Below are 27,039 nucleotides of genomic sequence, written 5' to 3'. Positions count from 1 at the left end.
GTTTGTGAACCCAGATAAGAGAGTCCAGTCATTGTGATTATCACCTTCCTTTCTGACTCACCAGCAGCTGAACTGGGAATCACTGCTGTTAAATTTTCTGTTGGTCTGTTTTTGCAACTTCTCTCCAATATTTAGCCTTGACACCGACAGACACTTTTGGATGTGATTCTCATGGGAACAGGCAGAGATACAGTATATATATACACACAAGCACAGATCATCATAACTGCTCCTGATTAACAGGATTAAAGTTGTTTATTGAGACAGAGCAGTAGAGAATGATCTTGTTATTGTTTAGCTATAAACGTTTCCTTCATGTTAAATCATTTCCTGTAACAAGCAGATAATTTAATTATGTGATGAAAAGGTTTTCCTAATGGTTTATCTACGGTGGCTAATGAAAAGTCATCTTTATAAGTAAGTATGAAGCAAGTACTGAGAATAGAACCACTCCTGATGATAAGGGATATAAGTGATGTATCATGGATGTATCACCAATAAGATTAAAGAAGTGCACATATTTATACAACTCATCAATATCTCCACATTTTTAGATATTGAAAACAAATGTAAATCTTGCAATGATAAGCAAAATCTTTGACACACTAATTATTTATACATTGTTTATCCATTCAATTAATTTTTGAACTTGATTGAAAGATTATATGTTGTGTAATTCTTAGTGTTAAGTTTGACCGTAAAATGTTATTGAACATTTAAAAAAGGAAAATTATAACTTTGACTTCATTTGTAATAAAACTTATTCTGATTCAGTGTGGTAAATTTCACATACATTAATGCTGAATGGCAAACAGTTACCCCAATTTCACAGGATTTCTATGGGGATTTAAAGAAGATATCTATCTATCTATCTACATAGATGTACTTTATTGTTCACAAAATTCCTGAAGTTTGTGATCATTAAAGTACTTTATACTCTATATCTATCTATGTATCAAGACTCTACAGCTTATAGACACTAAAAAAGTATCAATATTGTTCTAATTGACGATGACATTTTCAGTGAACTTTTATCTTCTTTATATTTATGTAATATCAAATTGTTTGTTTTATTCTTCTATCTAATAGTTGATTATCTACGTGTCTGTTTACTGCCACTTTAGCTGATTATGTTCTGTGTCAAGCACATAGCTACAATGTCTGTTAACAGAAAGGTTTGTAAATAAAGTTGTTTGACATGGTGGTGGGGGTTTCAACGACTTGCCTGTTTAACAGAATGTCTGTCAACATAGATAAAGACCCACAAAGACGAAATACCTGAAACCTCCCATGAGTCAGTTAGAGCTGAAGAAGCCTCAGGAATGAGAGGTGAAAAACATAAGCAAATTCTTATGCTAATGCACAATCCTGAACAACTAGTTCTCTGTTTTTGACATGGCCATAAGCAACTAAGGCCCTACACAGAGAATGGTGCGCTGAAACTTTCACAACAGATTAAACATTAAGCTAGGAGCTCCCCCTCCTGGGGAGGAGTCTCTCTCTCTCTCTCTCTCTCTCTCTCTCTCTCTCTATCTCTCTCTCTCTCTCTCTCTCTCTCTCTCTCTCTCTCTCTCTCTGGTCAGAATAAATGTTTGGGCTTCAGGGACGTCCAAGCTTGCATCCCACTGTTTGTTTGACTGCTGCCCTGATGGGAAAGAGACACAACATGGGATCGAGTGCAGGTACTGGATTCAAACCTTTTGCAATTTGTCCATCTTTGTTTTTTCAACTATATGAGCCGTTTCGTTCATGTTGTCTTTAATGTACATTTGATTATATTTCTATTTTTAAATATGTGTTTTATATACATATATAAAATACAGAGTAGAGGTCGATCACTTCACTTTTCTACTTTTTGCAGTTGCACAATTTCAACTAATGGTTTGGAAAGTGTTCCCAAATGTTAATTTAAAGAATGCGAGTGAAATGTGACATTTTTAAATTGTGATCATCCACAGACCCAGTTGAGCATTCAGTTGTTTGTCTTTGTGTAGATCTGGAGGACCGCTGCGTCCTAGAACATTAAAAAGAGGGTTTTACGGTGGAAAGGCAAACAGTGATCCATTAGCCACAGCAAAGTGCCTGTGGTATAGGCTGTTGAGGAGAGGAGATGTAACGTGAGAGCTGGAAGTGTGCTGTTGTAGCTTTGTGAGCTGGTGGTTTGTTTTGATACTGTATCAAAGGAGCAAGGACTCTGTGTCACTCTATGTGACGAAGCACACAGATAAGCAGTGTGAGAGGACAGTGAAGGTTTATTTAGTGACCTTTTAAAAGTTTGGTGAGACAACTTGGATTTATGCTTAAAAATGTATGGAAGTAAAATAACATTGATCAAAATTGACATTTTTTAAACACATGAAGTGACAGTAGGTTATTTCCCAAACAAACAATTGCACTGTGTTCATAATGGCATCAATGGATCATATGGTCTGTATTTGTATAGAACTTTTCTAGTCTTGATGACCAATCAAAGCTCTCTACAGTTTTGCCATTCACACACACATTCATAGAGTGAGTGCAGCTATATGTGCAGGCATCAGGGGCAATATGGGGTCCAGTATCTTGCTAAAGGACACTTTGGCAATCGGAACGGAGGAGACTGGGATCAAACTACCAACCCTCTGGTTAATATCCTGTCTTGACAAACAAATTTCAATTCTGTATCTGCCATATTTTCATTTTCACATTCGCAACTTTAAGTTTTTTTTAATGTGCTTGAATTCCCCCCCACCCCCGATAGAGAGGCCAAAGACTAAAGGTAATTACATAAAGTCTAACCCTGTTTTATGACGCTCATAATTGTCATATAGTCAGCAGATATGTTATCCAAGGCTCAGACAGCTATCTTACAGTTAGGCTGATACCTCACAGTTTAGAAGAGAGAACTACGCAGATACTCATAGAGCTGTAAATTCAAATTCATGAACTATAATGTGTTTTGTATGTTAGTGATTATGTATGGTTGGTGTTACTATTGTGTATAAAATGATCTGTAGTGTTTGGTACCAATGCAGATTGAAAATTATAATAGAAACAGTATCACAGATGATATATATATGATAGGAATTGAAATGTGTGAGTGTGGAATTGTGCTGCTAAAGCCATTCACTTCGTTTGATTCTTGTTTTTTAAGGTTTGGTGGAAATCATAGGGTTGACAGGGTAAGTCTGCTTTTCGTTTCGTTCTTTCAACCAATGTTCATGCATTTCAAAACACCATCATTATGAAAGTGTCATAATACCAAGGTTGTGCAATTAATATGCAGGAACATTGCAATGTAATTGGAATTGATGCCATTGATAGCCTGTAGTGACTGAAGGTTAATTATCACTTATCTCTTCCCATTTCTTTCCTTTTTTTGTTAGGACATTTACATTTAATCCTAAAGAGGGAATAGACAACCCAGTGATGGTATTCACAGATGATGCAGGTATCTAATGCAACCTTTCTTACAGTCTTCAGTGTATCCAAATGTCTTCTCAGCATGAAAGTACATTTTTGTCTCTTCCTGCTAAGACTCTGTGTCGAAACCCAGCCCACGTCTGTGTGTTCTCAAACGTGAGGAGAGGGAGTCCTATGGCTTTAATTTGCGAGTGGAGAGGGGGCGCCAGGGTCACATCATCCGAAATTTGGTGGTAGGGGGAGTGTCGGGGTGCAGTGGCCTGCAAGATGGAGACAGACTTCTGGAAGTCAACAACTGCTATGTTGACGATGTTCCTCACACTGAAGTAAGATGAGATTCTGATGTTATTAAAAGGAAAGAAACTTCTCTGAAGGATTCATAGCATTCTTACTGGATCTGCTGTGTTTCCCTTTGTATGAATAAGGTGTCCAGGAAGATAAAGCTAAGTGGACACCAGTTGTGTTTACTAGTGTTGAATGGGGAGGAGTATGAGCAGGCTGTGTCACAAGGTCAAGATCTCAGAAGTCTGGCCAGAGCACACAAGGACGAGGGCTGTAAACCCCCCAGACTCTGCCACATCACCAGGGACCCTGCCTCAGGTCTGGGCATCAGCTTCTTACCCGTGGAAGGTAACGCTTTTTGTGCTAATCACAGAAATCAGATGTCTAACAGAGCCTTTACGTTGGAGTTCAAACAGTGTTATTCAGCTGCTCCTCTTGTTTCTGCACTGCAGGAGAGAAAGGTCACTTCTCAGTGAGCCTGGTGTCCGGAGGTGCAGCTGAAAAGGCCGGAGTGTGTAAGGGAGATCGTCTGGTGTGGATGAATGGAGGGACAGTGTGCGACCTCACACACTCTGCACTCAACAGGATGGTAGTCAAAGTCTTTTTGTAATATATATATATTATGAACGTAGAAGTAACATAAGTCATCAAAGAACAAACCACAACAACAAACATCAAAACCAGCACAACACCAAAATTACACTAAACAATCCCAAATCAGGCCGATATGTTATCACAACCTTATCAACAGGCCCAAGAACTTAATAAGTTGACGAAAGAAAAAATGTATAAACAAATAAAATTAATAAATCAATAGATAAATTGCCTGAATTTTTTTTGTCAGGTATGTTATTATCGTGTTATAGGTTTAGCTATTTCTCACGAAAATAAAAAGGAGTTTAAATATTTGAACCTTGAATCAGATGTTTAAAATGAAAGCCACACTGCTCTTTTACTGAAATACTTGAAGAAAATTATTCTAGGACTTAATTAATACAATAAAAAAAGAATCATGAAAACATCAGAAAACAAAGATTTAAAATAACCAAGGTAAGACTGCAGTTGTATGACAGATAGCAACTAAGTTCATTTAAAAGGTGAATGATACCTAAACCAGGTTCTGGTTACTGGATTATGTATCTTAGTGACTCATTTTATATGAGAGAGGAAATAACATTACAATCATTAATTTGGCGGATGCTTTTATCCAAAGTGACTTAGGGACAACACTAACACTTGAAGTGAGTACTCAGTTCTAAATATGTTAAATAAAAAAAAGTGTAGGAGAAGTGAGTAGAAGTAAGTGCTATAGTCGTGTTACAGATGTGCTAGGGATGTTTGTAGAGCCTCAATACAACAAGATGTACTGTATATCCAGTCCTGTCTAATAGTAATAATGTTTTTCTGTAGATGAAAAAATGTGGCAATCACATCACCATCCTGGTGATTGACAGCGAGAGTGAGAAGAGCTACATGCGGCGGAGGATGCCCATCCTACCCACCATGGCTGTTCCACATAACCTGCCTCATAGAGCCAGGAAACTCCTCCTGGTCTCAGGGCCTGAGGGCTACGGCTTCCTCCTTCGGCTGGAGAGGGCGCCATCAGGACGCATGTGTAAGAGACTAAAAGAGCGCAAAGCTTAATCACAAAACATTCTTAGCATTGAGGCTTCTTTAATATATTTCATGGTCTTTTTGAACAACAGCTCATGTTCTGCGAGAGATGGACAGATACAGTCCAGCAGAGACGGCAGGTATGCAGGACGGAGAGCTGCTGCTGGAGATCAATGCAGAGTCTATGGAGACGCTGAATCATGAAGAGGTCGTGGACAGAGTGATCCAGAGTGGACAGCAGGTTTCCCTCACCACCATCACGTCACAGGGGCTGGAGTTTTACACCAAGGTCGGCATTGCTGACCAACTGCATGTCCTTTACTAAACAATATATTTAGAAGAAAGAGTACTGCAAAACTATACTTGTGATGTACTCAGATAAAAGGGGAGTCAATTAAAACATACTCTGAAATGTAGTGAACTATGATGGAGCTAATACATTTAAGAACAACTTTAGGCTACAAGATAATGCATTTACAATTTACCCATGACAATAAACTTGAGCCATTATGTCCAAATCAACCAACACATTTCATCTGGATGGACAAACACACACCCTGTGCATATTACTACAAATATACACCAGAACAGAATATCCGATCAGAGAATACTTTTCATTGTGCTGTTGACCTTGTGTTAACTTGCATAAGATAATAAAACTTGAAACTTGAATTTGGGTGCATACCTCCATCAAGGTGTCCCCTTATGAAACCACATTGAAATTCACTAGAGTTTTATTTGGATGTGCACTATATTGCAAATGCTCATTAAATAATAGTTCCCTAAACATGAGAGATTTTTTCATGAGGAAAATCATTGAGGAACATCACAAGTTGAAAACCATACTATCTAGCAATGTTAAAGAAAATGGATCTGCCCGCTGAACCAGATCCACACCAAAATGTAATGAAATCTTCCCTAACCCATACTTCCTCCAAAGCTCGGGGTATTCCGTCCAGTAGTTTTTGTGTTATCTCGCTTACATCAAACAAACGGACAGGGGTGAACACATTACCTTCTTGGCGGAGGTAATAAAATGTATAGGCCCCATAATGAGTGTTAATAGACTTTTATTGATACGTGTGAGTGTCAGCTGGGCATCACAGTATAATATTCATCCTAACTTGGTCCAAGCCAATCCAAACAATTATTATGCATTCATATCATACAAGAGAGAACAGAGGCTAGATAAACAGAAAATTGGAAGCCATATCTAAATATAACGAAATATCTAAACTGAATTCTCATCCAGGATTGGTGTTTCTTTTCTCTATTTCGTCTACAGTTGGGTCTGTCCCCTCTTCTCTTCTGTGAAGATGATGGTGCTGAGAAAGAAAAGGAGAGCGGGGAAGCATCACAGAAGGAAATAGAAGGCTTGTGCAAGCCCAGACTCTGTTCTCTCCGAAAAGGCCCTTTGGGGTTTGGCTTTAATCTGGGTTGTGTCCTACAGAGACCAGGGACCTTCATCAGCCAGGTGGGTGATGAAATATTGTACCAGTCAAAATAACCTTGTTGCTGAGGCACAAAGGAAAAGTATAGAGCAGTTTGATATATTATGTATTTTGTCAAATGTTTTTGATGATTATCTTTTTCTCCTGTAGGTGGCTATCGGTGGCTCGGGGCAGAGTGCAGGACTTATCGAGGGAGATGTGGTGATTGAAGTGAATGGACAAAATGTGGAGGAGAAATATCTGGAGGATGTTATGATAGTCGTGAGGGATGGAGGGCATTTTCTTTCATTATTAGTCATGGAAAAGACTAGTTATAACAAGATGAGGCAGACAGACACGCCAGCCAATCATGTCACTGCAGAGGTAAAAAAAAACATTATATACGACAAAGTCTGTTAACACATTTATCACTATTACAAATACCACTATCTTTACTATATTATCTTATTTGCATCTCAGCAGGAAGAGGAAGACTTATCATCTTTGTGAGCACTGACGACACATGATTCTGAAGAAATTCTCACCATACATCTGTCGAGGAGACTTCAAGCTGAACTGGACAGAAGAAGAAAAACATAAACTCAAATTATTATTATATTTGCAAAGATGACCTTATCACTGGGTTTCACGATAGAAACAAGAAGATGAACATTAAGTCTTAGCAACAACTACCACTTATTGTGTCAGTCAGGTAAAATGCAGAGTAAATAAAAGGCTCCACAGCCTAAAGGAACATAAACTAATATTGTTATTGCACTGAGATGAATGGAAACCAGTGGCTGTGTGTACTCATTAAAACATTGGGGAAAAATAATAAAACTACTACTCTTTAGAAAATGAACACTGGCAATGTAAATTATTGATAATAAATGGGCAAAAACATTTGTTATAGCTCTGGACTATGTCAATTTTGTGTTGATTGCATTGTTGTGAATGGGAGAGGAAGGTTATGTGTTATGTGTACCACCTATTATGTATAAATAAGAAATTAAATGTGTATTGTTGATCCCAACTATCTATTGTTGACATTTTTATTGTCTTCCCTGTTTCTAAATATTCACAGTGTTACGTTGAACTCCCAAAAATGTGGAAAATGTATTGAAACATGCATGATACAAGATTCTAGATAATAATGAAAGTGGTAATGTGCATGATGATGTCTGTGTTTTATGTAACCACATTTTGAATATTTAATGCATCTGTGATCTGATGGAGGGATCTGATGATCATGCCCTGGGGGGGACATGTACCTTCTCCAATCTTAGCAAAGTGAGCTGGTTGGTACTTTTATCCAGTTGCCAGTTATGTGATCTTGAAAGCTGTATGCCCAGAATGGTTCTCATAAATCCTCTTAGTGAATAGACAATGTTTAAACATGAATTAATATTGTAATAAAATGTCTATCGTGCTTCCTATGATATCACATTTTATGGAAGCAGGAGGACCCAAAATGCAAAAGTTGTAACAGAAAGTGTCCTTTAATAAGGAAAGGTTCTATATAAAAAAGGGGCAAAATCCAAAAACCAAGGTATTCCAAAGTACACAGAACTCAAAAAGGGCTAAACGACAGGGTGGTAAGACGACCATGAAAGACAACGAACTGACAAAGGGAAGCACAGAGACTTATACGCACACACACACGCACACTCTCACACACACACACACACACACACACACACACACACACACACACATAGAGAGAGAGAGACAGGGGTTATTGGCCACAGGTGAAACACATGAGGAACAGGTGCAGACGATCACAGGGGCAGGAAACATGACAAAGACAGGAAGTAAAGTGGGAAACACACAAGGAGCAAAACTACAAAGTAAAACAGGAGACTGAAAACTCAAGAACACAAATCCAAACATAAGGAAAAACACAGGAATAGATCAAATAAAAAATGGGGTCCATAATCAACATGAAAACACTCTTAATTAAAGAGGCAAAGTCCAAAGAATAAGTTCAGAGTCAGGACAAATAAATCGCAAGGCAAGTTTATTTGTATAGCACATCAAATATAAAAGGCAAAATAAAAAATAAGCATTTAAGAATAAATAAAAAAGATTAACATGTTTTATGGTCCCCTGGTGGTGTGGTTGTGTAAATTTGTATGTCAGTAACATATTTTGATGTTTTCCATTATCTGAGTGGAAGCATGTAGATGTTAAACGGAAGTGCCCCCAAAATAAAGCCTTGAGGAATTCCACGTCATATTTGTATATTTAGATGTGGACTTACCTATAGACACAAAATAATCCCTGTCCTTTAAAGATTCTGTGCCGAAAAGTCAGTTTTCCAGTTGGTCTCTAATATACTGTGGTTGACTGTGTCAAATGCCCACAGAAAATGTGCTTTCATCCAAATTTCTCTGATTAATATTCATATAAATATGTCTGCTTCACTGCACCCTCTGCTGAGCATATATGACTAAAATGTAGTCTGTGCATAAACAAAACTTACTTATCAACTGAGTTGTGTCACTGAAAAAAGTAAGGTTGAAGTGATGATGAAATTATATTGAAATTCTGAAAATGCTGTGCGCCGTGTAAACATAACATTTGATATATTTGTACCCTACAACTCTACAGGAAGCGCGTCCCTTGGCTGTTTGTGTTCAGGCACTTGTGCGGTCAGCTGTCGTCAGGGGTCCTTGTACTGGAGGTGACATTCGTTCTGCTAGCAGGAACCGGGGAAGCGGTTAGCATCGACCAACACTTCAACATGGCGCAGGCAGTGCAAAAGCTGGTGGCTAAAGTCCCTACGATGCTCGGCGGTAAGTCTCTGTACTGTGTAATTATATACAAATACAATGTGTTGTATAGAGTGAGGAACTAAGACGTATTGGTGTGATATTTATTGACAAGACGTAGCGAGGCCGTGACCTAGCTATCAACTCAATGAAGTGGACGTCACGCGAGCTAATGCTGTCAGGAGCAGAAACATTAACAACTGAACTCAAGTGTTATCTGACTAGATTGTTCTGTAGCTAGCTAGCAGGGATGCTTATACTGTTTACACACATTGAACACGTTAGCCATTTACCTAATGCTAGCAATGAGCGTGTAGTGAGCCCTGCTGCAGCTCGAAGCTAACTGCAGTGCGAGTATGGCTGCAGACCGGAGGCGTGCAGTGATCCCTGTGTTTCTCCTCTCCTTCTAGCCGCTGTCACCTATTCCAAACCTCGGCTAGCCACCTTCTGGCACTACGCTCGTGTTGAACTTGTCCCCCCGTCCCCTGCCGAGATCCCCAAGGCCATCGAGGGGGCCACCAACCTCATCAAGGGCTTCCAAACAGGACGTCTCGGTCAGACCACAATGAGGGTATGTGTGTTATTCACAGACAAACGTTATGTTTTTATCAATTTACAGGTGTCAGATGTCTGTCAGTCTACAATGATTTGGTTAAAATGTATATGTTAAGTAATGACATACCACATCGTCAGAAATACTAATACAAATATCCAATAGTTAGTTTGTATATGTTATATGCTACTTAAGTTTAGACCTGGTTCTCAAGTCATTTGTCCTTGATTTAGTAAAACACACGTGGGTACACAATGTACTATAATGTTCTGGGTTTTAGAGTTTTTATTTTTAGATCAGTACTTCAGAGGATGTTCTATCAACAGAGAATCATCTTGATTCTATCAGCAATGAAGAAGGTCGCTGTAGTTTTATTTGCAGGTCTCTTCTCCTCTACCACAGTGAAGCATTATTAACATGCAAACATAGTATTATATTCAGTTTGGCCAGGAGAAAAAACATCTTGGATCAAGGGACATGTTTTTAAATCTCTGGCTAGTTGTTGAATTATTGCATTCTTTACAAAAAAGCCATTGAAAACAATGAGGTGAATTTATCAGTATAATTCTTATTATTAGTCTATGCTGTACAAAATATAAACCATGAAATCAATCCACATTTAAATTGTGCCAGTAATATTGTCATCTGTGTAAAATTATAAATTATTACATTTTTACTTGATACATTTTTCCAGAAGCTAATTGTTCTGGAATATTTGGAGACACTGTCTCCTGTCCTCTCTCTGGGACATAGTGCAGCTGGCTGTCCTGTTTGGGGAAGTGCGAGAGCTTGGCGAAGGTCAAAGGCTTCACTCCCTAGACACCACAGATATGAGACTGCGTAAGCAGGCAATACTGTCTCCACAACTAGAAAATACATCTGATTGTTTAGGAACTAGCAGACCCATAGATTAAATGATCTGTAGGGGTTTAAAGTGTGACTGCAGGAAAGCAGACTTAAGAATATGAGAGGACATCTTGCACAGTTCTATTGATGAATTCAGATTTTCTCCTTGGCCAAGCTTCAATAAATATTTCAGCATAAGACGTCAAAGGGCTCCTGAACGCTTTCTTCACTGATGAGTTGAGCATTGATCTGAAGATTTACCACAACACTCATCAAATGAAATTGTTTGTTTCCTCATAGGATGCTCTGAGGAACGGACTGGTGGTCACTGAGGTGTTGATGTGGTTCTACATTGGAGAGTGCATCGGCAAAGGAGGCCTCATCGGTTATGATGTCTGAATTGTGGACTGTCATGCTTTTCTTTTGAACGTTGTATGTTCAACTTCCTTCAAGAATCCCGGGATCTAATAAACAAATTTCTATTGTTAAAAAAGTATAGTGTTTTCTGACTCCTTGCTTTTTCTGTGTAATGGATTGTTGTGTTTTGGTTATATATTAACTGCAGGGTTAGTACAGACTTTCGTTTTCATATAACATCCAAGTATTTAATTCATGACGGCACACAGCTAATAATTAAGGTATGAAGGACTCTATCCTCCCAGAATGCGCCCTGTTTTATTTGATTAGTGTTGGGTATTATTCTTACCCGGCAGGATAGAACATTGCCAGAGAGGAATTTGTCCCATGTAACCGTGGGAATAGGACGAGTGTAAATAAGGAAATAAATGACTGAATTACATTTTGCTGCATTAGTTTCATGGGGTTAGTGGTGTGTGTCCTTTTTCAACTATCAAAGGAGTCAGCCGTCATTAATATTATTAGTAAAAGTTGCTTTTCTTACTATGATAACTTCAAATCTCTACTGTGAAAAAGGCCTGAGATTAAATAACCAACAGTGATGTCAGTCCTCATTTGACTCTTGGTCACTACCCAATATTTTCCTCCTAACTTGAATTTGAACTTTTCTTGCTAATAATTTTGCACTTATTGTAAATTTTGACGCCCAAACATAAATATACAAAGTTTGTATATATCATTGTAGTTCAATATCAGTCCAGTTCCAGCAATGAACCAACAGAGGGAGCCACTATTCATATATTCTATTAGGGTTGGTACTCTCAGAGCAGGTGGCTCGCTGTTGCATTGATGGTTCACATACCAGTTACATTTTAACTTTCAAATTGTATCTGTTTGTGCTGATGTTTTTTTTTTTTTACTTTCTTTACCTGTTTTAAAACAAATAAATGAAAACATATCTCTAATATATATTCATATCAATCAGACCCATCATTTCCTATCCAATAGGACATTAAATTTGGTCAAATAGATATAACACTGTTTGGTCCGCTCTTTGTATGCTTATGTCAGAACAGATAAATAATCTTGAGAACACAACAATGGATTCATTCACTTAGCTCTTTATTTCGAACTATAAATGAATCATTTTGTTACAAAACAAGTCTTTTCTGGATAACAGTTATACTCCGGTTGGCCATTATATAAGTAAACATATGCACATTTAAATATGGGTTAGTTCAAGTGAAAAACAGCTGTAGGAACTCAGCAACTGATAGACAGATAACATCAAAATACAATGAAATGACACTGAAATATTCAGAATGTACTGAAAACATAATACCTGTGAATGCAGCAACGTGAACATTATACATGCTGCAATGTGTTTTAATGTATTCTGCAATAACGTTGGGCAACAGAGTAGTGACACATAGGAAAATGTTCCTCAGGTGATCTCAAGGGTAGAGTCATGATGAGTTATAATTACATCCTTATTTGCAATATGCCATACCTTATGTTATAATTGTAAATCTAAAATCTAAAACTAATAATGTATGATATATTATCTGTGGACATATACTGTTTACTGATATCTTGTAACATTAACAGTTTTTATCGGATGCTAAATGGAGTAACACTTTTCTTTATATTATATTGTACTTATTAGGTAGTACTTGAGTAAGGTCTTAGAAAACTAACATGAAACAGTGATTTGACAGCCGAATGCAAAAGGTAATATGTGGGGTTAAAAAATATATACACATTTGGAAGGATGTTTCTCTAAAAAATAGGTTTGGTACAACTTTAATACTTTGCAAAATAATATATATTCCAAAAGCTTTGCTGTGTAGTGTAAGAAACGGAAAATATTTTCAAATGTTGACGATCACTTGATGTTGCAGATCTTGACTGAGGTCCCGACTCCAAAGCCTGGATAGAGGGGCTCAACAAATGTGGTCTCAAACCTGTGCAGGAGGGTCATGGTGTTGCTTATGCTGTAAAATGCCAGCACACCCGCAGTGTGGTCCAGGTACATGCCTATCCTGGGGGAGTGGGGGGCGTTGATGGACTTATCCACCCGGTTGTGCCAGGCAGAGTAGCCCGAGTCGGAGCAGAGGAGACTCCAGGATTTGTCGTTGTAGCCCAGCAGGCACAACGAGCCTTTGCCCTTTCGACTGATGCTCCTGTAGGCCACTCCGATGGAGAACTCCCCGCTCCACTCGATCTCCCAGTAGTAGCGTCCACCAGACAGGGCCTCCCGGCACAGCACCTGGGCAAAGCTGTCAAACCGCTCCGGGATGTCTTCATAGGGCTGCAGGTCCCTGGTGCGGATGACTTTTCTGCTGTTTTCAGAGATGAACAGCTCCTTGTAAGCTGTGCTCGAGTCTAATTTCAGCTGGCAGAAGTCTAGGGGAAGAATCAATAGATTGTTATTGTATTTGTTTGCTAAATGAATTGTGTTTGGACCTAAATTGACACATTTCCCTTAAAATACACCAGATAACTTACATTTCACAAAGTCTGCTCTGCTCTTGGGCTCTGCAGGAGGAAGGTTGTTCACCGCCATTTCTTTGCCTGCAGCTGAAGAAGCTCAGAGTAAGGTCAATGTGAACTGCACACACCCACACACATGCCTTTAATTCTTATCTTAATGTGGTTGTTTTTGCAGTGTTTGAAACAGAGGAATGTATGATGCAAATGTTCTGAGGCGTGTGTTGAAGACTTCAGGGTGACAACGCTGTCAACACAGATAATAATTAACCTCCTTCAGTGTAATATCGCTATAGGACGTGCTAGTGCTCACCTCTGCTCTTTCTGTCCAATGTCCGACTTTCTGTAGTGTACACCGGCACCTCACTCACTGCAAGACATAGCACATTCATATTCAGCAAACTGAGGCTATTGGTGTTTTATACGCATTATGTACAGGTGGTATAATTCTGGGGGTAAGGTCAGACCTGACTTGGAGATCTTAAGCAGCTCCTCTCTGCCAAACTCCTCGAGGCGATCCTTGATCTCAGACACAGCTTTCCTGACAGCCCCAAAGGAAAAGTCAGGGTTTACTGTCACTTTGGGAATGAAGCCATCATCGGTTGGAGTGCAGAGGTAGTTGAAGTTCTAATGGGAAGAGGAAGGCGTTGTCATAAACAATAATCTCTTTAAATATCAATACATAGAGAGGAAAGTTGTCGATCAAGTGGTTTCAAATATCTTCATGGAAATTAGATTTTTTTTTTTTTAACTCAACATTTTAAAGTTATAATCTTATTAAACACACCGAAATCCCATATTGTGAATAAAACATCAAAATGCTGCTACTGATATCTCTTCATTAGCATGTTAACAAATTCATCTGTCACAAAAGGACGTTGGTTTTTATGGTCTCATCATAAACAGGGAGAGCCTGTTAAGTCATGAGCCAAAAGCTACATGTGCTAATTATCATTAATTATAATACTAATTCATTCATAATCGACTTAACTCAGAATAAAAATGTAGAGCTGTGACAATGACACATTAAATTATTATTGTGTCTTTATTGGATGAGACCATCAGTGAACCATAGCACCATAAAAACTCCAGATGTATTTGTTCTTAGTTAGTCGAGCCCAACTGAAAAATATATTTGACATCTAATGTTAATACCTATATAAAGGAGCAAAACATTTCCTATACCCATTCATCGGCCCTTATATATCTTTTTGAAGCTTTTGAGGCTTGATATATTACAGTTTAATCATAAACTTTATTATAAATAAATATAAATAAAAATAAAATATAAACACAACCATGTATAACTTGAATTAATAAAATAATGCACATCTTTACTGCATTTACTATTCTGTAAAATAAAAACTTTCATATCGGCCAACATGACGATACCAATATGTTTGTAAAAGCTGATATTGGCCAGTATACTCAACCAACAGATATATCTCCAGCTCCATTCACTTTTAAAACTGTGTTTTACCTGCAGGAAGTGGATGTGGTCCTCCGTGCTGTACAGCTGCTTGAGCCCCGACTCCTTTTTCTTCAGCTCATCAATCTCTAGTTCCAGTCGCTCGATCAAAGCCTCGGCCTGGTTGAAAGCGGCCTTCTCGTTGATGCCAATCAGCTTGGTCACCTCCGACCTCATCCTCTCAATGGAGCGGATCATGTCCTCAAACATCTTCTGGCTCTCCACCATGGCTCTCTGGGCTGAGTTCTGGACACAACACACAAGATGTTAAGTACCTGTCAGATGCAGACGGTTTGATTCATGATGAGCAGTGCAGTCAAGGTAGACATCTTAGAGCAATGTTTTTCTTTTCTGTCATGATCCGATACAGCTGGTTGGCAGAAAGACACGCTGAATTATCAACATGGTGTCCTCACCTTCAGTGAATCCACTGCAGTCTTCAGTTCCTCCAGCTCCTTCTCCCTCTCCTGGCCTTTTTGTCTAATCTCTGCTTGGGAGATGCCCAACAGTTTCTGCAGAATAAAGGAGCATTACACAGACAATCAATTTCACTGTTTTCTCACATGCACTCCCAATGCTGGAAGCTGAACTTGCTTCTTTTAGTTTTTTATGCAGTGTTATAAATGTTACATCACTTCAGATTCACAATATGTAGTTGAATGTTACGCCGCTTTCTTAAACAAGGTAAAAAGCCCAATATTTGTCGGCCCAGTTCAAACATTCTTTCTCATCAAGGAATATGTGGGCAGGCCCTTTGGCATGTTGAATAAACCCTACTCAAAGAATCTTCTTAATACAGGCGGCTTTTATCTCGGAGGGAGCGAGGAGGGGGGTGTCTGTAATGGAATTCTGTCAGGAATGCGAATCTACCGCCGCCTGACTTTTTTTTAAAGAGATGTTTCAAGGTGCACACAGCACTGACGCGCCAAATAGAGGGGCTTCTAATTCAGCTTTTTACTCGAGCCCACCGACCCATTCTTCAAGATAAGCTTGAGGAATGTGGGGAATCTAGGGGGGGGTGAGGGGGGGGGGGGGGGGCATGAGAGGGGGAGGGGAGAGAGAGAGAGAGAGAGAGAGGGAGATGGAGTGAGATGTGGGAGATTCACGTTGTAAATCTTTGGAGGAGAGAAACCAGACTTCCCGTGTTGCAAAGAAAACAGTAGGATGAGTTATTACTGCATCATGCCCTAAAAATCCGTCAACTGATGTTCCAGGCTGCCATTAAAAAAACCTCCTCCTCAATTACTCATGTATAACAGCCCTAATTGTTCCCACCAATGCAGATTTACACTGCAGCATCTCTTGACAGTGTTACCCTACAGTGTTTTACAAGGCAACCTGGCTGGGACGTCATTTGAATGTTGATTTTCAATGTGGTCACAGCACTGTGACCGCTCGATCATGCGGCATGGAGAGGGTCACGTCTCCCTGACATTCCAGTGACATTACCAGACCCACTCCCACAGGTGGGAACCGGGGCAGCGGCAGGAAGTTTCAGTTGCAGTTTCTGTGTATCTATCACACAGCTGGGACGCCCCATTCTGTGAGAAGCGGTTCTCAGAGGCGATAACTAGAAGACCCCCCCCCCCCCAAACCCCCCGGCCTTAGTACAGCTAATCAGAGAGCTGGATTTGTTTTGGCAGTGAATGCCTGCCAGGGTAGCTGATAGTGTTGGTGAAATGGGTCAAAGTCCAAGCAACGGTTTGTAAAGCACGGACAGGAGTTGGGCAAAACACAATGTTTGCTTGGATTCAAGTTCCTTCAATGACTATAAACAGTATTTTTCATTCATCAGTTATGTGGCTCTTTGTGAAAGTTTATCTCTGTTATCTCGCCTTTGAGAGCTGAAGTGTCCCATGACACTGGTGGTGCAGTTTCAGCTTGTACTATCTCACATGCAGCTACTTATCTTTTCCCACATTGTCCCTCTCTGAGAAGCTGATTGAAAGTGATTTTTCTAACAGGTTAACAAGACTATTACTGAGCCTGATAGTGTTTAATCTATTGAATGAAGAACATCAGCAGAGACAGGAGGAATTCTTACCTGTTTCTCCCCCCTCTCTGCCTCAGCAGAGACAATGTCATGGCCCTTGTGCTCACTGACTGTGCAGATAGCACAGATACACATCTGGTCTGTTCGACAGAAGAGCTCCAGGGACTTCTGGTGCTGCGGGCAGATCTTCCTGTCCAAGTTCCCCAGCACCTCCACCAGCTTGTGCCTTTTGAACGTGGCTGATTCATAGTGAGGCTTCAGGTGCTTCTCGCAGTAGGACGCCAGACAGTTCAGACAGGACTTCACAGCCTTTAACTTCTTCCCAGTGCAGAAGTCGCAGGGGACGTCGTTCGGCCCGGCGTAGATATTCCCCTGGGACATGTTGAGGTTGAGGTTCAGGCCGCTCTTTTTGATCTTCTCGGCCACCATGCTCAGAGTGGCGTTGGGGCGGAGCACAGGCCTCTGCGTGAATGTGATCTTACACTGGGGACAAATGTAAATCCCTGTGTAGTCAGCCTCATTCCAGTAGCCACTGATGCAGTCCATGCAGAAACTGTGGCCACATGGGATAGCCACAGGGTCCTTCAGGAGGTTCAGACACAGGGTGCAGCTGAAGTAATCTGGAGACGTCGGATCAGCCATTGTGATGGGACTCCAAACACAGTGAGACCTGTGGAGACAGACAGAGAGAAAGCTAGAAGCAGATAGACGTTTCGTCGACTGTGCCTGGGAGCCCGCCCTCAAGAGTTTGGTACAGCCTGCCAGGGACAGGACCTACTTGTATTTCTGAATTCCAGAGGTTATTGATTGAAAGCAGACAAGGCCCTCCCCCTGTGCTGTGAGTATATTGAGCCCTGCCCAGTTTAGATAAGCAGGTTGAGCAAGGAGGGAGAAAGAGAGAGAGGGCGAGAAAGAGGGCAGGCAGACAGGAGAGGAGAGAGAGAGAGAAAGAAAACAGACTGAAAGAAAGCGAATGAATGAAGTGTGAAAGGCAAAAGAAGTGACAACTAGTGTGCAAGAAAAAACGCCTCCATTTTCCCTGCCATTTCCTTTACTCTAGAATTTCTCCCTAGGCTCGTCTGTGGATGAATTGCGCGCACACTTCTCGGCAGCTGTATTTCCACCTATTGTTGTCAGGACAGAATCGCCATTGTCTCAAACCGGTTATAGTCCGACAAACATCAGTGTGGACGAAGGTACTGTAGGAATTCAAGGGACCACCCAATAAACAAACATCCCTGCTTCGTGCCTCTCACCAAAAAACTTGCTCGAAAGCTAAACTTGCTGCAGGAGATTTGTCCGAGAGCAGACTACAGATCTGTTGTATTTACACAGCGACCGGTCAAACCAGTCAGCTCACTTGTATGAGTCAAATTGTCAACTGTAGATATGTATCTGTTTGTGCAACAGAAAGGAAACGTCATGGATGAAACACCCAACGGGAACACACACACACGCATGAATGCACACACATTCACAAGCAGAACATTCCTGTCTGTTGCAGGTGTGTTGTTGCACCGGGTGTTTTGCATATTCGTGCGCATCCCTCATCACGAGTTAGGTCAAATTTTTTTCATTCCTGTCATTTTTCTTTTTACAGAATGAAGTTTTAATTTAAAAGCAGCTCAAGGAGAAGCCTCTGAAGAGCCTGTGTAACATGAAGTGTCTGCTGACATCATTATCGCCTCTTATTAGCATTTCAATTGGGCCTTTTCTACTGGTTTCCACCAATACCACAGGCCCATTACAGTGATGAAGTATCAATCTGTCGCTCAGGATTACTTTGGAACTCCCAACTGTTAAGAAGCTCGTTTGAAATAAAACAAAAAAGTTCTGATGTATTTTGCATTTCCAGCCTGATCTCAAGTCACGACTGAGAAACATGAATGATAATTTACGGTTGTTAAAACTACATTAGCTCCACCTTGACTTCAAACGGAGCATTACTTCATACAATAGGCAGTTTCACCTCTCCATATTTGGTCAGGTTTCTGATAAGCCAGTTTTTCCTTCCTTCCTCCCGAGTGAAGGGAGCGCTCTGTGCTTACAGATTAACTACCTGTTAGAGGATGAGACGGACGCACAGGGTCAAAACTTTGGATTTCACATTGATTCATATGAGAGGTTCCAAAACATGTTGAATGTTTGATATGTGCTCTAAGTTTTTATTGTGCTACTTTTTATGCTAAACTTTGAATGTTGTAAAGTGTCTTTGAGTATCATGAAAAGCCCTCTATAAATAAAATGTATTATTATTATTATTATGATAGAAAATTGAGCCTCTGCCACCAAGACAATAATTGGGAATGTCATTGTGAAGCATGATAGTGTTTAGAATACAAGACACTTTAATGACACACATCTCTCGAACAGTAGAACCACTGTTTCAGGTCCCAGTGTTCTGTGCTGAAACTCTGCAGTCATCAGTGGCTGAGTTCAAGGTGAAAGGTCAACCTTCATTATGGTGCAGCGAGTGTGCTCTCTGCAGGGCGAGTGCAGGAGAGCACAAATGGCAAACAAAGGAAACGTGGACCCACTCAAGCTATGCACTTACTGGGTGTGAGTAATAAAAACAGGAAATCACAATTTTAAACGGGCAATGGGCAAACGGTGAGCGCATTTAGTTGATGCTGGTAGATAGGCAAAGTTTAAAGAGTTCTGAAACACGCACACAGGCTGAGGCGGAGGAAAGACTGTACAGTAAACAGTTGTAAGCAATACCGTTGTCACGACAACCTCAGCCAGAAGAGTGAAAGTAGAAAACTACAGTCCCATCTTAATTTTAAGTTGCCATGATAACAATATTTAGATATTAACATAAAACTCTAATTATGTGTATATATTATGTGTGTACAAGGTTTGTTGAAAATGCTTGTTTTACCAAGAAGCTGAACTTTACATGTTGAGCAAATATTAGTCCAAATTTAGTCAAACTGAAACTTGAAATTTGACCTGAGCGATTCTATAATTCAGCAAAAAAAAAATTTTTACTGGGCACTTTTAACTTATAACGCATGACAAATCATTTGATTGTGTTTGGTCTCACAATTCTGCCCATTCCAGCCCTGTTTCTTAGGCAAAACTATTTTCAGCAGATGCAAAAGTCGAGGAGAAACTCATATGACTCATATATATATCAAGGTTGACTGTAGTATGTATAAGCTTACAGGTCCTTCTTCCCCATAAAGATTTGATTTCATGATTTATGAGTGGCCAGTTGGGTTGGAGGACCAAAGTTCAAAAAAAGTCTTGAAAGACAATAATAAAATATTGCAATTGAACAAAGTTTAATGTCCATTAAGTGGACACCTGAAGTGCCATTTTGAATGTTGCTGGTATTTTCTACAAAACTAATTTTCAATTTTCAATGGCCGGCAATACAAGTCACCGAAACTCTGAAAACTGAGTCAATTCAACCATTACTTACATTTTTTGTTGCATTTGTCACGATAAATAAAAATCTTGTGGTCACACTTCCTGAATTTACATGTGAATGGGTGCGATACATGCATATGAAAATATCAATTGATGAAATCAAATGTACCAAAGTATTTGTGTAATTAATTCGTGCACATTTGTAATATTGATCTTCATTTTGTTAAGTCATATTAAGATGAGTGGTTCAAGCTAATTTTGATGGTCACGTTATCTGAAATAAGAAAACACAAAAACTGTGGATCTTTTCGGGAGAAATTACAATCGAAGAAGACATATTTTGTAAAGACAAAGTTTACACCATATTATCCTCTCTATGTGAAGTGAAGGTTGATGAGTAGGGCCCTTATCAGTTGAAATTCTTGTCAAATAAGATGCTACATTTAGTGTTGCATGTCAGCTGTAGTTAGTGTTGTTGACGGACAACAGACCCTGCAATGCCTGGCACTCTGCTCCGGCCCTGCTGGCTCTAACACAATGGAATCTTTTAAGTAGGCTTTTTGGCCCTCCTGTTATCTGGGCTATCAAGTGTAGTTGCATTCCTATCTCCATTTCAGCCGCGCTGAAACTCCATTTTGGCAGGGAGGTGTGTTCACTGTAAGATGAAATATACAGAGGAAGGTTTTTCAACACAAGAAGGAATTTTCTATTTGGGATATGGTTCAGTTTACACCTCAAAAGGAGAATTTCAGTGTTGACAAGAAACTCCACGCGTCCTGTCAGAAATAATTAGAAATCTGTGGTAATGAAATGCAAAAGGAAAAGTAAAAAGAGTTAATAATTAACTAGTAACAGGCTATGCTGAAGGTCAACCTCACAGTGGCTCAAGAAGACCAAACAAGTCTTTCCAAAGCCAACACGTTTATTTGGCTTCACCCAACAGTCTCAGATGAGTCTGAAACCTACAGCTAACCAGCAGAAAATAATCTGTATTATTGTTATTAGCCATAGTGGAGAAAATAATCTCTTTATATCAATGTCAGGGTTGTACTGTGACTTGAGTGGGTATCAACACATGTCCAAAGAGAACAGTCTGTCACCAGGCAATCTGTGACACTCAGCAATTAGAGCACGGTCAACGGTGGAGTGTGACACACCTGTGGTTTCTTCACACTGCGTTGTTTCCGACTTACTTCCTACTTACTACTGAACTCTGTACCTCTTTTACACACCTACTTGTGGGACGCAAATACAACGAACCATATGTAAAACATAATTTTGCTTGCCTTTCCTGCTCGGAGAAGAAGACACAGGAAGTCTATCTGGATAATGTTGGTTCTTTTGCGTGTGTTTCAGTGAAAGTAAAAAAAATAAACCTATCGGAAATAGACAATAGACAAAGCCAAACCTCATGATCACACATTTCAGTCATTCTCTTTCGACTCTGTAACGAATGGAGGCATGTGTCCTTCCTTGCCCCGCCTTTGTTTTACTGGTATCGGCGTAACCTGTTTAACCTCCCTTTCTGTTTACTCTATATAACTCGCGACCGCAGTGCCTGTCGGATCACTTTGCTACTGTGCTGACACAAGTCACCATCTATCTTCTCGGCATCTTCACTGCATTAGAGGGAACAGCACCGGGTTGTCCTCATGTCATCTGACCAGGACAGCTGCTACCTGTGTAAGGAATACCTCAGGGATCCAGTGTCCATCCCATGTGGCCATGTCTTCTGCTCCATTTGCCTGAAGACCTACTGGGACCATGCTGACCACACAGGTTCGTTCCAATGCCCACAGTGCAGGGTCTCTTACAACAAGAGGCCAACGCCAAGACGCATGGCGGGCTCCCGGCACTCCACCCTCCCGCGCAACTCTGAAACCTTTCCACCTCCACCCCCGTCTCCTGACTACAACTACGCTGGACCCCAGGATGTAGGGTGTGACATCTGCATTGGCAAGAAGCATAAAGCCATCAAGACCTGCCTGATGTGTCTGGCCTCCTACTGCGAGAAGCACCTGAAGCCTCACTTCGAGTCCGCAACTTTTAAGAGGCACAAGCTGGTGGATGAGATCGGCCACCTGGACAGGCAGATCTGTCCCCAGCATCAGAAGGGTTTGGAGCTTTTCTGTCGCACTGACCAGATGTGCATCTGCGTGCTTTGTACGGTGAAGGAACACAAAGGTCACGACATGGTGTCTGCCGAGCAGGAGAGGGCTGAGGAGCAGGTTGGTAACATTTAACTTATCCCTGGCCGGGTGTTGTATAAACACCGGAAACACATTCCAGTCCGTGTGGATCTTAATTTAAATTTGACTTATCTCAATGCATATTTCACTCAAGATATTAACCTGTAGCTAAAGAAATAGTGTAAACACAATTGGCAAATTATAACTTTAAAAAAATTCTGTAAATGTATGTATTGTTATTGCAAGGTTTGTGCCTTGGCTTTTTATGTAACTGTAAGTGACGACAGTGGTCTTAGACTGTGGTGTTATTGCTAAATGCGCGAAGCTTTTTACGTACACAAACATTTTGTGAATCAACTGTGACACATGTACCCACCATGGCTCATTGCACAAGCAGAACAATGGCAGGTACAGCATGAAAGAGCAGTTTACAGTATGTGAAACAAGCCCATAAACTGCAGCCTCAAGCCTTTTCTGAGAATTACCCGCATGATAAGAAGGCTGCTCCCTGCACGTACAAACAATGTTGTGCAATTTACATTTGTGTTGAGCTGTACACTGCTGTCATAAAGTCTCGTTTTTTAGATTTCAGAATGAATTGGTGTCATTAATTTAAACAAAGTCTGTTGTTCTCTCTCTCTTCATAGCAACGGCTGGGCTCCACCCAGGCTGAGATCCAGGAGAAGATTCATGACCGACTCAAGCAGATGGAGGAACTAAAACAAGCAGTGGACTCACTCAAGGTTGGTGCCACTATCATCCATCATGCATGATTAAACCAGACTAACCACTACAGATGGGAAGTGAAGTGACAGTAAATCAACGAAGCAACACAGACAACATTCCTTCACGTCGGGCTGACGACAGCTTACCTTAGTGTGTGCTTGAAAAACCAGTGTGACACCCCAGTTGATGTTTTGCATGCCTCCGTGTTTCTCCTGTGCAGAACTCGGCCCACTTGGCGCTGCAGGAATGCGAGAAGATGTTTGCCGACATGATGCGCTCCATCGAGAGGATGCAGCAGGAGATGACCAAGCTGATCTCCTCCAACAAGAGGGCGGCGCTCAACAACGCAGAGGGCCACTTGGAGCGTCTGACCCACGAGATCGCTGACCTGAAGAGGAGAGACAGCGAGATCACACAGCTGTCCCGCACTGAGGACCACATCCACTTCATCCAGGTAACTGAGAACGACTGAACAAACACATTAAGACACCTTATATTCAGTTAGGTCAAGGTCCTAGCTCACAATATGATACCGCCACAATCCCACCATCTCTTTTCTAAACTGCTTCCACTCCCCAGTTTATTGCATGGGCACAGTTTTGATACAACATTTTTTTTAAATTAGTTAAATCAGTTTGATGTAAATAGTAACTGAAATGTGATGTATAATGTAAAGTAAAAGAATTATCCTAATGATGAGCTGTTTCTTTTTTCTTATTAGAGCTACCACATGCTGATCGCTCAGACAGAGGCAGAGGAGCTGCCCACAGTCACCGTCAACCCCTACTTCACTTTCGGCCCCGTGACGAAGGCCGTCTCCGAGATGAAACAGCACTTGAATGAATTCAGCAATGATGAACTGGTCAAGGTCGCCAAGACAGGTGAGAGTGGACCATCAAGACCTTGTTTGTTCGAAGTAACAGAAAAGTACCAAAATGTTGGTTTGATATTACTGTTAACTCATTCTTTTTTTCTTTTTGCAGTGAACAAAATGACCTTCTGTCAACTGGACGAATCCAAAAAGAAACGGCCAATAAAAAGTGAGTCAGCCATTAACTTTCCTGTCACTGATTTTATGTGCACAACAAAGTAATGTGGCAATAATATGCATACAAAGAACTTCCACTTTTTAGATATCTTATACAAACTTCTTCTAGTTAATCCATTAAGGCAGTATGTAGAAAGTACATGGACTCAAATTCTGATTTGATGACAGGAAAGTACAACGGATTTACAATTTCCTCTGTACTCAATAGGCTTTGTGCCGTCCTGTTGCTTGTTTGGTGGTGGCCAGAGCACGATATTCATTAGAGGGCAGTCTGAGGTCACTCAGCTGCCACATGGTTAAATGTTTACCTTGAGCAAGTTTACATAAATTGTTCAGATCAGCTTCATTGACAGTGTAACAGTCACAGTATCTGAGTTGATATAACAAAGAATATCAACACTACCCACATTATACCAGCTCTCACTACCGAGCTTGTCAAAATCCTAAGTATAACAACTTCCTTGTGCAGTAATGTTGATTAATAAATTATGTTACAGAACATAATACTTTATAATACCACTTAACTGATATGTATGTGTGTATATTCACTTCCACAGGTGATGAAGCTGTCGTGTACAAGTCTTTGCCGGTCCAGGAACCTCAGCGCAGAGAGGATTTCCTGAAATGTGAGTCACCGTTTTCTGCACTGACACAGTCCCCGGCGCTTCCTGCTCCTTTCCCTGCACGAGGCAAATTACATGCTGATGAGTTTCTGGCTCAGACCTTGTGGTTCACTACTCTGTGTCGCACAGTGTTTATACAGGCAGAGTAATCATTAATATACTGTATTAGCAAGCAATAGAGCTGCAGTTTAAGTGTCCCATGTTTTTACTGAGTGTGCAAAACAGCTGTTGTTCACTGAGTAGTCTTATTAGAATAAAACACTCAGAACTTAGTTATTCTGTTAGCCAGTGTTTACTTCCTATTCTTGGGCCTCGTCTTTAAGGTCACACTAGAAGGTGCTCAAAGGTTGCGGGTCTCACTTTATAGTCAAGTATGCTCTTTGTTAGATGGACTTCTGTCAATGCTCAAACTCACAAACAGTGTCGATACCTCTGGCATTCCAGATAATAGGCCGGGCAGGTCTAGCCGAGGCCGCCGGGTGTCCCACCAACTGTGACCTGCAGACAGCAGGCAGGTGACATCCAACCCCTGGGGTTCATTCTGAGTTCTGTGTGTAGAGTCAGAATGTCCCCCACCTTTCTCTGAAATTGTGTCAAAACAGAAGTTAGTTAAACATCTAACAAAAATTTGAGATTCCTAATTACTTTCTGCTAACCCCTGCAACCTTGCAGCTGGTGGTGAGGGGTGCTTTAGTTGCTGTGAAACACGGACTTTACCCATCTTGGATTTACTCCTTTACATTTAAGCCAAGCAATTTCAGCTCAACCCTTTCTCTCCTGTCTGCTCCTAGATGCCTGTCAGCTCACCCTGGACCCGAACACAGCCTACAGACAGCTCCACTTGTCTCGAGGGAACAGGAAAGCTGCCCTTAAGAGAGACCCCCAGTCCTACGGTGACAACGCCGCCAGGTTTGACTCCCTGCCCCAGGTCCTGTGCAAGGAGGCCCTCACTGGAGGCGCCTACTACTGGGAGGTTGACTGGAGCGGGGAGGGGGCAGCCCTCGGTGTCAGCTACAAAGGCATCAAGAGGAACGGCTATGGCGACACCTGCCGCATCGGATACAACCGCAAGTCCTGGAGCCTGTTCTGCTCTGATTCCAGCTACTCAGCCCGCCACAGCAAGGACCAGATAGAGATCAACGTGCCTTATTCGTCTCGTATCGGGGTGTTCCTCGACCATGCTGGGGGAACCCTCTCTTTCTACACTGTAGGGGACAACATGTCTCTCATCCATCGCTTCAAAGCCTCTTTCAGTGAGCCTGTCTATCCAGGCTTCTGGGTTTGGTATGAGTCGGCCATCACCCTCCTCCAGCTGTGATTAAATAACACACTTCCAATAATCAATGTACAACAGTGATTCAATATTGTCATGGAGAACAAAACTATTACTACACTATAATGACATGTAATTAATTATTTTACATGATTGGATATGTTATTTTTAGACTATAGAATATGTGTTAAGTATCAGGGGACCTGTTTTTAATGACTGTGAATATTCTACAAATTAACATGTGTGGAATCTAAGGTGTATGAAGCATTTAAATTATTTAAAACAATGAAGGTTGTACTTGATTGAAATATGTTTTGTGATCATTTATAGAGGATAGATTACACTTGCAGCACATGCATATTTTTTCTATCAATAAACATTTTTATGGCAAAGATAAACTGTTGTAAGTTGTGTTTTTACGCCACCCTGCTATTCTCAAAAACGTCCCTATGCTCCACAGGTTTATTCTTCCTCTGCCTGCTTACCATGAATAAAAAACTGTTTTCATTTATTCCTCCATTCATTCACTTTGTCGAGCATCATTTAATAAGAGAAAACCCTCAGATTCAAGGCACATTTTTAAAAACCAAACCAAACCA

The 27,039-nt window shown here is 40.7% G+C and overlaps 4 protein-coding genes across 10 annotated transcripts; 3 read left to right on the top strand and 1 right to left on the bottom strand.

Moving 5' to 3' along the window:
- The first annotated feature begins 1,572 nt into the window (after nucleotides 1-1,572).
- On the top strand, nucleotides 1,573-7,663 carry pdzd3b (PDZ domain containing 3b). Of its 4 annotated transcripts, none has more exons than XM_034606199.1 (11): nucleotides 1,573-1,682; nucleotides 3,134-3,161; nucleotides 3,366-3,430; nucleotides 3,517-3,728; nucleotides 3,828-4,032; nucleotides 4,137-4,273; nucleotides 5,095-5,299; nucleotides 5,391-5,587; nucleotides 6,584-6,772; nucleotides 6,900-7,112; nucleotides 7,212-7,663. In XM_034606199.1, the coding sequence occupies exons 1-11, from the start codon at nucleotides 1,589-1,591 to the stop codon at nucleotides 7,236-7,238; spliced, it is 1,572 nt and encodes a 523-aa protein (XP_034462090.1). In that variant the 5' UTR covers nucleotides 1,573-1,588; the 3' UTR covers nucleotides 7,239-7,663. The 4 variants fall into 4 exon arrangements, with proteins under 4 accessions (XP_034462090.1, XP_034462089.1, XP_034462088.1 ...); XM_034606198.1 differs by having other exon boundaries at nucleotides 7,209-7,663; XM_034606200.1 differs by adding an exon at nucleotides 2,741-2,758 and having other exon boundaries at nucleotides 1,605-1,682; nucleotides 6,900-7,663.
- A 1,699-nt stretch (nucleotides 7,664-9,362) lies between these two features.
- Nucleotides 9,363-11,394, top strand: atp5l (ATP synthase, H+ transporting, mitochondrial F0 complex, subunit g). Its single transcript, XM_034606227.1, has 3 exons — nucleotides 9,363-9,523; nucleotides 9,910-10,070; nucleotides 11,199-11,394. The coding sequence occupies exons 1-3, from the start codon at nucleotides 9,472-9,474 to the stop codon at nucleotides 11,295-11,297; spliced, it is 312 nt and encodes a 103-aa protein (XP_034462118.1). The 5' UTR covers nucleotides 9,363-9,471; the 3' UTR covers nucleotides 11,298-11,394.
- A 966-nt stretch (nucleotides 11,395-12,360) lies between these two features.
- ftr82 (finTRIM family, member 82) lies at nucleotides 12,361-18,206 on the bottom strand. Of its 2 annotated transcripts, XM_034606192.1 has the most exons (8): nucleotides 17,985-18,206; nucleotides 17,258-17,876; nucleotides 15,630-15,725; nucleotides 15,226-15,459; nucleotides 14,213-14,372; nucleotides 14,059-14,115; nucleotides 13,764-13,835; nucleotides 12,361-13,661 (listed from the first exon to the last, which is right to left on the bottom strand). In XM_034606192.1, the coding sequence occupies exons 2-8, from the start codon at nucleotides 17,846-17,848 to the stop codon at nucleotides 13,141-13,143; spliced, it is 1,731 nt and encodes a 576-aa protein (XP_034462083.1). In that variant the 5' UTR covers nucleotides 17,849-17,876; nucleotides 17,985-18,206; the 3' UTR covers nucleotides 12,361-13,140. The 2 variants fall into 2 exon arrangements, with proteins under 2 accessions (XP_034462083.1, XP_034462082.1); XM_034606191.1 differs by lacking the exon at nucleotides 17,985-18,206 and having other exon boundaries at nucleotides 17,258-17,976.
- A 4,027-nt stretch (nucleotides 18,207-22,233) lies between these two features.
- ftr83 (finTRIM family, member 83) lies at nucleotides 22,234-26,825 on the top strand. 3 transcript variants are annotated; one of them, XM_034606196.1, is made up of 8 exons: nucleotides 22,234-22,809; nucleotides 23,418-23,513; nucleotides 23,717-23,950; nucleotides 24,218-24,377; nucleotides 24,480-24,536; nucleotides 25,102-25,170; nucleotides 25,612-25,682; nucleotides 25,959-26,098. In XM_034606196.1, the coding sequence occupies exons 1-7, from the start codon at nucleotides 22,234-22,236 to the stop codon at nucleotides 25,662-25,664; spliced, it is 1,245 nt and encodes a 414-aa protein (XP_034462087.1). In that variant the 3' UTR covers nucleotides 25,665-25,682; nucleotides 25,959-26,098. The 3 variants fall into 3 exon arrangements, with proteins under 3 accessions (XP_034462087.1, XP_034462085.1, XP_034462084.1); XM_034606194.1 differs by having other exon boundaries at nucleotides 25,612-25,678; nucleotides 25,959-26,091; XM_034606193.1 differs by lacking the exon at nucleotides 25,612-25,682 and having other exon boundaries at nucleotides 25,959-26,825.
- Nucleotides 26,826-27,039: the final 214 nt, after the last annotated feature.

Source organism: Hippoglossus hippoglossus, chromosome 14 (assembly GCF_009819705.1).
Source record: "Hippoglossus hippoglossus isolate fHipHip1 chromosome 14, fHipHip1.pri, whole genome shotgun sequence".
NCBI lineage: Eukaryota > Metazoa > Chordata > Actinopteri > Pleuronectiformes > Pleuronectidae > Hippoglossus > Hippoglossus hippoglossus.
This window is presented reverse-complemented; position numbering and strand designations above follow the sequence as displayed.